This window comes from Silurus aristotelis (genome assembly GCF_946808225.1).
Source record: "Silurus aristotelis genome assembly, chromosome: 3".
In the NCBI taxonomy this organism is placed as follows: domain Eukaryota; kingdom Metazoa; phylum Chordata; class Actinopteri; order Siluriformes; family Siluridae; genus Silurus; species Silurus aristotelis.
Window position 1 is genome coordinate 2,343,551 of NC_139576.1, and position 13,355 is coordinate 2,356,905.

Below are 13,355 nucleotides of genomic sequence, written 5' to 3' on the forward strand. Positions count from 1 at the left end.
AATGTGCTACTATGGAAAATCCAGTGTCAAACCATTTCAAACCTCAAAAACAATGTAAAACTGTGCCCGACCAAACAAAGAACTAATATTAGTTGATTTTATGTGCTGCTCTATGTTTAAAATTACATGGTTGAATATTTGAACTGTGACAAATAAATGACCATCTCAGAATGTGTAAATCAGATTTAATTTAAATTAATTCAAGTAAAAAAAACAGGAAACAGGAATAACAGAATTACTGAGTAGAATAGTTCACTGGTGGGTCTATGCAGATTCCTCAGCTGCACACCTACAAAACAGTAAAGAAAGAGAAGACAGAAAAGGCAATTTAGTACATTTTAAAATACTACCATTCACAGCAGCATCTAAAAAACATGCATCAATAATATAATTAAGACATATCCTAGAATCTCATCAGTGAATTGTTCCCACCTCTGCCTCGCACAGTAATAACTTATGCCGGGGGACCAGTCATGGAATCCAAAACTTATGAATGTAATAATTAAAATATCAACCTTGCGTCTGAACTTGACTCTTAAACAAATATTTGCCTATTGCCAAAAGCTAGTGATTAGAACAATGATTCTGATCAGCTGAAAGATGTAAGTCACACCTCGGATCACGGTGGACCAGAAAGTTCAACGAACTGCAACTGAAGAAAACATATGCAAATAGAAAAAACACCGGTAAATTAATAAAACATCTTCATCAGTTAAACACCACGTGCTGCAAATCCTCACAACACAACCAATTAATTTACACTGCAAATAGCACAGACCACAAAATAAATGTTTCATGGGGACCCCAACAAGTGACGACCCCGGGACTGCTTGATCAGTGTCTATTGATCAGTGGTGGTGTTGATGATCTGAAAGGTGTTTCTGTGTTTGGTTGTGTCGCGAGGATTTGCAGCGCGTTTCTGTGTTTGGTTGTGTCGTGAGGATTTGCAGCGCGTTTCTGTGTTTGGTTGTGTCGTGAGGATTTGCAGCGCGTTTCTGTGTTTGGTTGTGTCGTGAGGATTTGCAGCGCGTTTCTGTGTTTGGTTGTGTCGTGAGGATTTGCAGCGCGTTTCTGTGTTTGGTTGTGTCGCGAGGATTTGCAGCGCGTTTCTGTGTTTGGTTGTGTCGCGAGGATTGGCAGCACGTTTCTGTGTTTGGTTGTGTCGCGTGTTTGGTTGTGTCGGGAGGATTTGCAGCGCGGTTCTGTGTTTGGTTGTGTCGTGAGGATTTGCAGCGCGTTTCTGTGTTTGGTTGTGTCGTGAGGATTTGCAGCGCGTTTCTGTGTTTGGTTGTGTCGTGAGGATTTGCAGCGCGTTTCTGTGTTTGGTTGTGTCGCGAGGATTTGCAGCGCGTTTCTGTGTTTGGTTGAGTCGCGAGGATTTGTAGAGCGTTTCTGTGTTTGGTTGTGTCGCGAGGATTTGCAGCGCGTTTCTGTGTTTGGTTGAGTCGCGAGGATTTGTAGAGCGTTTCTGTGTTTGGTTGTGTCGCGAGGATTTGCAGCGGGTTTCTGTGTTTGGTTGTGTCGCGAGGATTTGCAGCGCGTTTCTGTGTTTGGTTGTGTCGCGAGGATTTGCAGCGCGTTTCTGTGTTTGGTTGTGTCGTGAGGATTTGCAGCGCGTTTCTGTGTTTGGTTGTGTCGTGAGGATTTGCAGCGCGTTTCTGTGTTTGGTTGTGTCGCGAGGATTTGCAGCGCGTTTCTGTGTTTGGTTGTGGCGTGAGGATTTGCAGCGCGTTTCTGTGTTTGGTTGAGTCGTGAGGATTTGCAGCGCGTTTCTGTGTTTGGTTGAGTCGTGAGGATTTGTAGAGCGTTTCTGTGTTTGGTTGTGTCGTGAGGACTTGCAGTGTGTTTGGTTGTGTCGTGAGGACTTGCAGTGTGTTTGGTTGTGTCGTGAGGACTTGCAGTGCGTTTGGTTGTGTCTTGAGGATTTGCAGCGCGTTTCTGCGTTTGGTTGAGTCGTGAGGATTTGCAGCGCGTTTCTGTGTTTGGTTGAGTCGTGAGGATTTGCAGCGCGTTTCTGTGTTTGGTTGAGTCGTGAGGATTTGCAGCGCGTTTCTGTGTTTGGTTGTGTTGTGAGGACTTGCAGTGTGTTTGGTTGAGTCGTGAGGATGTGCAGCGCGTTTCTGTGTTTGGTTGTGTCGTGAGGATTTGCAGCGCGTTTCTGTGTTGGGTTGTGTCGTGAGGATTTGCAGTGTGTTTCTGTGTTTGGTTGTGTCGTGAGGATTTGTAGAGCGTTTCTGTGTTTGGTTGTGTTGTGAGGACTTGCAGTGTGTTTGGTTGAGTCGTGAGGATGTGCAGCGCGTTTCTGTGTTTGGTTGTGTCGTGAGGATTTGCAGCGCGTTTCTGTGTTTGGTTGAGTCGTAAGGATTTGCAGCGCGTTTCTGTGTTTGGTTGAGTCGTGAGGATTTGCAGCGCGTTTCTGTGTTGGGTTGTGTCGTGAGGATTTGCAGTGTGTTTCTGTGTTTGGTTGTGTCGTGAGGATTTGTAGAGCGTTTCTGTGTTTGGTTGTGTCGTGAGGACTTGCAGTGTGTTTGGTTGAGTCGTGAGGATTTGCAGCGCGTTTCTGTGTTTGGTTGTGTCGTGAGGATTTGCAGCGTGTTTCTGTGTTGGGTTGTGTCGTGAGGATTTGCAGCGCGTTTCTGTTTTTGGTTGTGTCGTGAGGACTTGCAGTGTGTTTGGTTGTGTCGTGAGGACTTGCAGTGTGTTTGGTTGTGTCGTGAGGATTTGCAGCGCGTTTCTGTGTTTGGTTGAGTCGTAAGGATTTGCAGCGCGTTTCGGTGTTTGGTTGAGTCGTGAGGATTTGCAGCGCGTTTCTGTGTTGGGTTGTGTCGTGAGGATTTGCAGTGTGTTTCTGTGTTTGGTTGTGTCGTGAGGATTTGTAGAGCGTTTCTGTGTTTGGTTGTGTCGTGAGGACTTGCAGTGTGTTTGGTTGAGTCGTGAGGATTTGCAGCGCGTTTCTGTGTTTGGTTGTGTCGTGAGGATTTGCAGCGTGTTTCTGTGTTGGGTTGTGTTGTGAGGATTTGCAGTGTGTTTCTGTGTTTGGTTGTGTCGTGAGGATTTGCAGTGTGTTTGGGGTGGGGGTTGACAGCACGTGTTGTCAAACTGATAAGGCTGTTTTTCTATTTGCTGGTGTTTTCTTCAGTTGCAGTGTGTTGATCTCTCAGACACTGTATAGATGCCTTGAGGGTAAGTACTTTATAGGTTCAGCTTCAGGCTTCCTGTAAATCAAAAACATTATATAAAGTAGAGCATGCTACTGCATCAACCAGGGCACAACCCATTATTTGTATACATGCACGTTACATGAGCGTTTATTATCTTTAACATAATCATAACGTATCATATTTATAGTAATGTTTAGAAATGATATAAATATGAACGTTTTTTATCACCTCTACCTATTTCACCTAAATCACATTAAAATAATGTTAAGTTTTGTCACAATCTCCTCAGAGCTTTTCTCTGTGTATTGTATATACACATGTTATAAAGGCAGTAAAGAGAAAGAGACTCCACAGTGCTTTTACTGTTTCACCCTCCTGTTATCATGAGGACACTTTATGGAGAAAACACGGTTAAAAAGGTTTGAGAAGTCGTTATTTCCACATTTTAGTAGACAATGTCCTAGTTATCTGCTAATCGTTAAGAATGTTCAGTTTCTCCACAGGTGTTTATCTCTGAGGTAAACCAGTTCACTCTCCACACTGACCTTCGTTATATCGTGCCTGCAACTTTAATTACCACACAATCTTTCAGAAGTTTACATGAAATAAAAACAACAGTAAAATGTGATTAATTTAAAACAAATGATAATTTCTTACCGTGACAGAGAGGTCTGGTTATCCAGGTCAGGTCAGGTTCTCCAGGTCAGGTCAGGTTCTCCAGGTCAGGTCAGGTCAGGTCAGATGCTCCAGGTCCGGTCAGGTCAGGTGCTCCAGGTCCGGTCAGGTCAGGTCAGGTGCTATAGTGGTAGTGAGTGATGACTGTTTCTTCAGAATCAGAAGGCGGGAACACAGGAGACAATGGAAGACTCTGTGAGCTGCACAACCGATTTTTTAAAATTTTTTAATTCTTTTTAACTAAAGTTAATGTTATTGGTAATATCTAATTTTTTTGTTTCGTTTCAATCATATAAAACGCGCAAAAAACATATAAATTGAATCGATCATAAATTGAATAATATAGCCCAAATGTGGCCCATACAGGGCCCTCAAATAAACAAAATGGGCAACCTAACTGGGGCCCACAACCCTGACTAAACTGGGGCCCACATTCAGCCCATCAAACTGCCCACTCTGACCCCATGCCCACGTGATGCCCAGATAAAACTCATGTGGGACCCACATGGACATGTTGGCTGGGTATTCGGACACCTGACTTCTACAGCTTCACGTGCGTCTTCTCCCCACACCAGTGTTATAGAGCAGTGCAGTAGAACAGAGAGCTGCAGGAATCTCATACAGTGAGAACTTCATCACTAAAGCTGAAACACAATTATCACAATTTAACACTTCTCCTTTCACTGGAGCCACAACTGCACCTCCACATACATCATCTCCAGCAGAAGTGTAGATATTCACCTCATCACATTTTGTGCATTTTGTTCGGTGTATTGTGGTTTTCCTGGGGATTTGAAATAAAGTGTGTTTTTGTGGAAATTCTACAGGTAAAAACCTACAAAAGTAGAAACGGTCCATGAAAAAGCTTAACAACTGTTTTGAACTGTTTTGGTGACTTTTCCTCACAACATCCAGCGTCTTGTAAAAGTCCTTGTAAGTGAATCAGTTTCTTCTCCTCCGTCAGTCATATTGAAATGAATAGAACAGATATTAAATCTACATGAATATATTTGAGTAGTGTGTGTGTGTGTGTGTGTGTGTGTGTGTGTGTGTGTGTGTGTGTGTGTGTGTTAAAGAGGAACATGGCGGTTCAGATCCGGAGTCTGGTGGAAGATCACTCCAGATACCTGAAGGCCTTCGAGTTGTTTCTGGAGCGCTCGTCTGAACACCAGTGTATGAGGGACTTCATCAATAGTACACTCCCCGACATCCTGACCATGTACGCAGACACACACACACACACACACACACACACACTGCATAAAGGAAGGAAGTCGCACAAAACAAGATGTGCTTCAACTTTATAATAATAAACTCTTCCTCAACTGAACAATCATCAAAAAGAGCAAGTCTTACATTACGTTCCCGTGTGTGTTAATGTGTGTTATTGTGTGTGTTAATGTGTGTTATTGTGTGTGTGTTTGTGTTGGTTAGTGTGTTTTAATAGTGTTTGTGTTAATGTGCATTAATCTGTAAGTGAATGTGTTAATGTGTGTTATTGTGTGTGTGTGTGTGTGTGTGTGTGTGTGTGTGTGTGTGTGTGTATGTGACTCAGTGATCATTTACATTAAATTGTTTAAACACACAGTATTTATGAGTTTGTCAATTATATATTATGGTTTCTATAGTAACTGCTGAAGCTCATTATGAGATTTATTAAAAAAATCATATCTAATGGTAGAGATGGTTCACTTTTCTCTAAGGAGCTGTTTATTTGAGGTAAGGAAGGAGTCTCCAGTGCGAGAGCTGTGAACTGTAGGACTCAATTCTCTGACTCCAGGCTGTGACTTTATAAATGGTGGTGTCAGGAAGAGTTTTTCTACTCTAATAATACTGTAATGCAATAATAACAATCTCTCTCAATCTCTTTCTCTCTCTCTCTCTCTCTCTCTCTCTCTCTCTCTCTTTTAGAGTTGGAGCAGGAAAATCCACCCTGAATGTGATGGGAGTAGGAAGTGGATCAGGTATAAATATTGTATTATTTTATGATATATAATTTATAGTTGTATCAGTGTATAAGTGTGTGATGTGACACACCACCTGCAGGAGACATGGATCTGGAAATTCTCGCACAGCTGCACGCTAAACATCCCGAGGCCAGAGTGGAGAACGAGGTGGTGGAACCCAGCGGGGACATGCTGTATAAATATAAAGGTTTTATACACACACACACACACACACACACACACACACACACATACATCTGGATTTATTGTTTTTGTCTGTGTTTGATTTGGGTGTATATTATAGACTAGTATATGTATATTATAGGGTGTATACTACAGCTAAAAGGAGCTTCACAATAATAATTGCTTATAGCATGTAGAGTATATCTTATAGACTGTATGTTCTTAGCTTATAGGGTGTAAACCACTGCTTATAGGGTGCACACTATAGCTTGTAGTGTGTATAATGTAGCTAATAGGGTGTATACTATAACTTACAGGGTATATAGTATAGCTTACAGTGTGTATGGTACAGCTTGTAGTGTTGTTATAGATTGTGTAGAGTTTGTATTATACCCTATAGTCTGACTGGATGTGTATCTTATATTAAACGTGTTGCAGTTTTAGTAGCGAAGACGCTGGGCCTGGATCACATCACCTTCAAGTTCAATAAGATGACAGCTTCTGAGTTCGAGAGCGACTGGAAGCAGAGAAACACAGACAGGAAGTTGGACTTCATCCACATGATCCAGGTTTGTACCTCAATTTATCTTTAATTCTTTACCAATAAAATATTTATGTACGTGATGAATGGTCACATCCCTGTCACTCCCCAGATGATGTACTATGTGAAAGATCCAGAGGCGACGGTTTCCTTCTTTCGAAGCTTACTGCACAAAGACGGCAAACTCCTCATCATCCTGGTCTCAGGTAAACCCTTCGCAATACACAAGTATGCATTTTTGTACCAGCTCACCTGTAAAGCTCCAGGTTGTGGAGAAGCTTCAAAGATCAGTTGCACAGTCGTTGTGTCACGACTGCAGAGCTCAAGATTTAGGTGCCAAATGAATCCCTTACGAGAGCTATGGATTTGAGTCCAGGTTTGACATCACAGAGTGTTTCACAGCCAAAGATGAGAAAGGAGAGCTGATGCTGGATTTTCTGACCGAGATACTGGAGTTCAGTAAGAAAGTTTCTCCAGAGCTGAAGGCCGGAGTACTGAAGCTCCTCAAACACCCCGAGTGCAGCCGTGAGGTGGACGGCAGGGTCATGTTCAACAGCAACATGGAGGCCTTAGTGATTGGCCTGTGACTGGAGATGGAGTTTTATACATTTTTCACAACCAAATATATTCTAATCTAATACTTGATTGGGAAAACACTGCTAGGACACCTCTTATAAGAAATCCTCTCAGGGAAGCGTATGCTAGCTAGCTGGCTGATGCTACTTGGAAGATTATGAACGATTATAAGCTTTGTTGATGAGCTTTGCTCAGATTTTCTCATTATACACAAGTGGCTAGCATTAGCACAGATTTTACTGGACATGTTTACAATTAATCTTGACTTAAAGTATCAGCTTATCCTTGCTACATAGATAACGTTAGCTGGCAGGCTATAAATATTTTTACGAGCTTGATTGAAAAATCCGGTCAGGTTTGCGTCATTTGCTAGCATTAGCACTGACAAGTGTGGAGATTTTTATATACATTTTATATACTGTTTGGCTTTACTTCAAGCATATAACACAAATTATGCAACAATTTTCTATCAAGTAATCGTATTAGTTGTTAAACTTATTTCTGCCTGCATTCATTAATTTACTTGTTAGGAAAATTTTGCGTTATTTTGTTAATTTGAGATAAATTCTTTAAATATCAATGTAAAAAATACAAACATGTCTGGTACAATCCATGCTAATGCTAGCCACTTGGGTATAATAAGAAAACCTGAGTAACGCTGATAATTGTTTATAATCTAGCTAGCTAGCATAAGCTACCCTGACAGGATTTCTTATAAGCAGTGGCCTAGCAGCTTTTATTAAAATAATAATTTTCCTGTTTTCAAATCAAGTACTAGATATTAGCTATATTTAATCAGCTGGCTTGCTAGGGTTAGCGTTAGGGACAACACAGGTAATTATGTCTGGTTGTAACCAATTAAGAGTTAAAGAAAATATTGATTACTTATTAATTATTTAGTTTGTTTAATAAGCTTGACTTTTAAACCACCTCAGACATTCTGTCAGGTTCGCTATGTACCATGCTAGCTATGCGGCTTCAGCAGGAATGATCATGAAGGTGTTTTTAGCCACATGGCTAGCTTTCATTTAATGTAATTAATTATTAAATTAAGTGAAATATTAACCCCAAAAAAAGAAATGTATAATTTCTGTCAGCGATATGCTCAGATTAGCCTACTTGCTTGTGTAAAATGGAAAATGTATAAATGTTTTGAATCCGGCTTTAGAAATCGAGTCAGAGCGCTCATATTTAGCAAAGCGGCAGAAGAAATATGTTAGCAATCTGAGTGATATATAGAGAAAAGATTTCTGAGGTGTTATTTATTTAGCCTGCTAACTAGCTGGAGAATAATGAGCAATAAGGAGTTCAATAAAATCTGATTTGTGGAGTCTAATCAGATGTACTAATGTTAGATTTAGTAATGTTAATGTGGTGTTATCTCGAGGATTGATTTTTGACCTGCCTCATGAAAAACAGAAATCCTCTCAGAAATCCTGTCAGATTTGACTAAATTAGCCTGCTTGCTAGAATTAGGTGTGAAATCTGAAACATTTTATAAATCTGACTTCAAATTTATCCAAGAAATCCTGTCAGGATAACAAATGCTAGCGAGATGTCTATCAGTTTTTGTAGATTTTCTCATGGTAGCCTGAACAGTTAGGAGTTAGCAGCAAAGCGCATCAACTTTAATGAATAAAAACATGACACAATCGGGAAAAATCATTTTATAGCATTTGTTGGTTTTAAATATTGGTAAATATTAAATAATGTTGGTTATATATATATATATATATATATATATATATATATATATATATATATATATATATATATACACAGTGGAACCCACTTATCTCGACCTCGGTTACCTCGACAACCCTATTAAGTCGACGTTTTTGAAGTGGAACCGCCAAATTCTCGCTTTGTCTAAGCATTTTTAATCGGTTATGTCGACTTTTTTTATGTCGCCGAACCCTGATATCTCGAGCACAAGGGGGGAAAGATTTGCCATTTAACGTCAGTTATCTCGATCAGCACTGTGCAGCCGCAGAAGAACTCGCAGAAGAACTCGAAGGGGGCGTGGCAGGTGGATTCCTGACAGATAAACATGTACTGTTTGTATTTTTATAGCATGCCTTCATCAAACAAATCGCGGCAACGCTGTTGTGTAAAAAAAAAACTTCAGAAACACGTGCATGCACATTCTCATTTATTAACGCACATCATGTACATAAAGAAATTTCAAGCACGTTAATATACTGCCGCCATTTAGATTTTCATTTATCTCGATCATCGGTTATCTCGATGCTTTTTGGCAACCCCCTAGAACATCGACATAACCGGGTTCCACTGTATGTATATATATATATATATATATATATATATATATATATATATATATATATACACTTTTGAAATTACTAATAATATAATAATATAATAAATAATAATTCTAAATTAAAATGATCCCTGCATTTCATATCACATGAATATCAGCTTGAATTTGAACTCAACCTTTTGTCTTTCCGGGTTTTAAAGTCCAGAGGTTTAAATGTTTTAATTGGAGGTACACAATAAAACTTCTGGCAAAAAAAAATATCTTGGACTTTGTGACTTTGTGACTGGAGTAACTGTGTGTGTTTATAAAGCCAGTGAGTGAAAGTAATGGCACCATGTGAAAAATCAAGAACGTTCTCCTAAACTGGCAGCACCGACTTTGCAGAGCAGTGGTTCACAGCTGGAATCTTGCAGTTCTAGCCATGCGTGCTCTACCCATACACGCCTCCTTGTTATCTAATTAGCTAAATGCTAATTCTGTAATAAGCCACAGATCCATCAGGTGTGTGCTGGAGCGAAAAAAAGAAATCCAGGAACATTTTCTGCATGACTTCTTCAGAAGTGTGTCTCAGTGGTGTTACACAAGTGTGCACTCCAGACCTGTGACCTTTTATATGCCTTTCCCTCGTGCTAAAATCCTCACTCTGTTTTTCTTCCTCAGACAAACAACGTACAGGTATTTAAAGTGATTAACAGCTACTGAGTTGTTTTTATATTAAGAAACCTTGGAAGCCCCGCCCACGAAAGTTTGTGGAAACCTGAGCACAAGACTGGATCCACATAGACATTCCACATAGGATCCCGATTTGCTGTTATAATGAGCCTTCTGGGAAGATGTTCCACTGGATTTGGTGGAGATTCATTCAGACACAAGGGTGTTAATAAAGTCAGGTAGTGATGTAGGTGAGAAGATGAGAAGGTTCCTGGGGTGCAGTCTGTGTTTACATTCATCACAAAGGTGTTCAATTGGGTTGGAGCTCTAAAGCAGGAGATCTTTTATATCTTCCAATCCCATGGAAAGCATCTTCATGGAGCTGGCTTTCATGCTTCTGCATCCAAAGACGTCTGATACAATTGTGTGTCTCCAAACACACATGTAGTCACATATGGCTGGAAACTTCTGGTCTCTTAATTCTTTTGTCCATGTAGTGTGTAGTCCTGCAGGTCTTGCTGTTCCAGCTAAGGAGACATGATGAAGGTGTGTTGATGAACATTAATGTACCACCAGTGGTGAACAGTAATGAAGTAAATGTAATATGTTACTGTACTTAAGTTGCTTTTTCACGTATAACGTGTTTCCATTTGGGGAGATGTTTACTTTCACTTCACTACATTTCAAAATCAAACTTTTTACTCGACTTCATTTAGAGAAATCAGTCGTTGCTTTTTATTAATGAGGATAAAAACGTAACTGCTGAAACACGCAGCGAGTCACCAATCAGGATCGAGCGCACGCTCTGTTTTACACGTGTTCTGATCGCCGCTCGGTGCATCTACTGATCACCAACATACAGTTCAGCATCAGTTCAACATCAAGCAGAACATTTAGAGAGGAATAAATGATGAAGAAACTCCAGACTCGAACTCACCACCACACACGTGACCTCGTTTACACGTTTTTAATTAAAGAAGTAGAAAAGAAGGTTTTGGGTTCATGATCATTGTAATAGAAATCAATCAGTGTTTGAGTCATTAATATCATTCTATTAATAGATCAGTGTGAGTCACATTCAAATCTTTACACAGAAACTGAGGTGATTAAGTAAAGAATCTTGTGATAAAAATGATAATAGGAACATTAGAGTTATAATAAATCACTATTTTGGATACATTTGAAGGCAAAATCTTTTGTACTTTTACTGGAGTCTCATTTTACTGAGTGTCGCTACTTTTACTCAAATACATGGTTCTTGTTCTTCATCCACCACTGTGTACCACATGCATTAAACTTCACTGTCTCATTGCACCCCCTGCAGGACAGAGCGGGTGGGGCAGGTTATGGAGAACCTACCGAGCTCAGCTCTGCAAGACCGACATCAGTCAGTGCGTCACGACCGGAGACATCAGGAACTTTCTGGACGCTGAAGGAATCCCCTACCAGAGCCACACCCTCGTGTCTCAGATGGACATCACTGAGTGTTTCACAGCTGGAGATGAGAAAGGGGAGCTGCTGCTGGACTTTCTGACTGAGGTACTGGAGTTCAGTAAGAATGCTTCTCCAGAGCTGAATGCCGGCGTTCTGGAGCTTCTCAAACACCCCGAGTGCAGCCGAGAGGTGGACGGTAGAATCATATTCAACAACAACCTCGAGGCCTTGGTGCTCAGCCCATAGAGCTGAAACAGGAAAACTTACAACGAGATAGATTTCAACAACGAATCAAGTTTACACAAATCTTGTATTTGTTTTATATCTGCAAAATAGACAATAGAGTATAGAGTACCTGTGAGAAGTGTGGAAGCACCGAGTCTTTGGTGGGTTTTCAGACACATGCGTGTTCCTCTGCAAGAACTTTTTTGTCCAAACAAATCTATAAATGTCCAGATGTTCCATTTTAGTTTGACTGAAAAATCCTCCCTTTTACAATTTGTTTCTCCAAACATTCAGCTGAAATAATTTGTCTTGCCTCTGGTGAAACTCGCCAAAGACGTTCTTCACTGGTTCTTTATGATCCAGTTCATCCCATCCAGTTCAGTAGGATTTATCTGCAGTGACTGGGCCGTGATAGATATCACTCCAGACCACTACAGAACTCAGATCATCTGCATGAGTCTCAAAAACCACAAGATTCCACAAGACTCCACTTTTTTTTTCACAGGCTCTGTAAGTAATATAAAACACAATCATTCAAGGAAATGTGTGAATTAACCGAATAAGACTGTGAATTTTGCTTCATAATGAGAAGGACTGTGAGTGTATTTGGCATTGTGGTAAATATCTAATAAAATAATATAAAAAAAAACAGTGTTATATATTATAAAGATAAAGAGCCGGTTGAGAATCGATGAAAATGTGTGGCACTTGCGATGTAAAATGAACCGCAATACACGTTTTTAAACAGCAGGGGTGCTAAACTGTATACTTTTAGCTCTCTTGATAGGCGCAATAGCAGCGAGCTGTAGCATTAAACTGCAGCAAACATGGAACAGCATTTGTGTGGACGTGGATGTTGAGGATTGTGTCGTGAGTTCAGTGACTAAAAATAAGTGAAAACTGGAACTGACTTGGGGGGAGTGGTGGCTCCAGCGGTTAAGGCGCTGGGTTGCCGATCGGAAGGTCTGGGGTTCAAGCCCTGGTATCGCCAAGCTGCCACTCTTGGGCCCTTGAGCAAGGCCCTTAACCCTCTATGCTCCGGGGGTCCCTTACGAGGAAAATATCAAGGTCCGTGAAGTCGGAGTGACGTGGGGCCGCCTTCCCGTGGGCTCACCACCTGCAGGAGGGACCGTAAGGGACGGTGCTGTGAGGATTAGGCAGCAGTCGAAAGGCGGGGGCCTGCTTAGACTGCTGCCCCCGCGACCCGAATTACGGATAAGCGGGAGAAAATGAATGAATTGAATGAATGAATGAATGAAACTGACTTGCTTCATATACATTCAACATTGTCTCAGTCAGTGTAAATAGTGGATTGTTATTGGATGGAAGGAGTTCATGTGTGAATAGTGGATTGTGATTGGCTGGAAGGAGTTCAGGTGTGAACAGTGGATTGTGATTGGCTTGAAGGAGTTCAGGTGTGGATTGTGATTGGCTGGAAGGAGTTTAGGTGTGAATAGTGGATTGTGATTGGCTGGAAGGAGTTCAGGTGTGGATTGTGATTGGCTGGAAGGAGTTCAGGTGTGAATAGTGGATTGTGATTGGCTTGAAGGAGTTCAGGTGTGGATTGTGATTGGCTGGAAGGAGTTCAGGTGTGAACAGTGCATTGTGATTGGCTTGAAGGAGTTCAGGTTAAAATAGTGGATTGTGATTGGCTGGAAGGAGTTTAGGTGTGAACAGTGGAT

General features: G+C 40.9%; 1 protein-coding gene across 2 annotated transcripts in view; it reads left to right on the plus strand.

Moving 5' to 3' along the window:
* The window catches only part of LOC310723309 (histamine N-methyltransferase-like), a 13,737-nt gene extending 1,218 nt beyond the window's left edge, over window positions 1-12,519 (plus strand). For both annotated transcript variants that reach the window (XM_083536125.1, XM_083536126.1), the window contains exons 2-8: window positions 4,664-4,769; window positions 4,913-5,055; window positions 5,748-5,800; window positions 5,883-5,990; window positions 6,404-6,534; window positions 6,619-6,712; window positions 11,339-12,519. In XM_083536125.1, coding sequence (XP_083392251.1) covers window positions 4,919-5,055; window positions 5,748-5,800; window positions 5,883-5,990; window positions 6,404-6,534; window positions 6,619-6,712; window positions 11,339-11,694 — 879 coding nt within the window. In that variant the 5' untranslated portion in view covers window positions 4,664-4,769; window positions 4,913-4,918 and the 3' untranslated portion in view covers window positions 11,695-12,519. The remainder of the gene's footprint in view (window positions 1-4,663; window positions 4,770-4,912; window positions 5,056-5,747; window positions 5,801-5,882; window positions 5,991-6,403; window positions 6,535-6,618; window positions 6,713-11,338) is intronic.
* The last annotated feature ends 836 nt before the right edge of the window (window positions 12,520-13,355 follow it).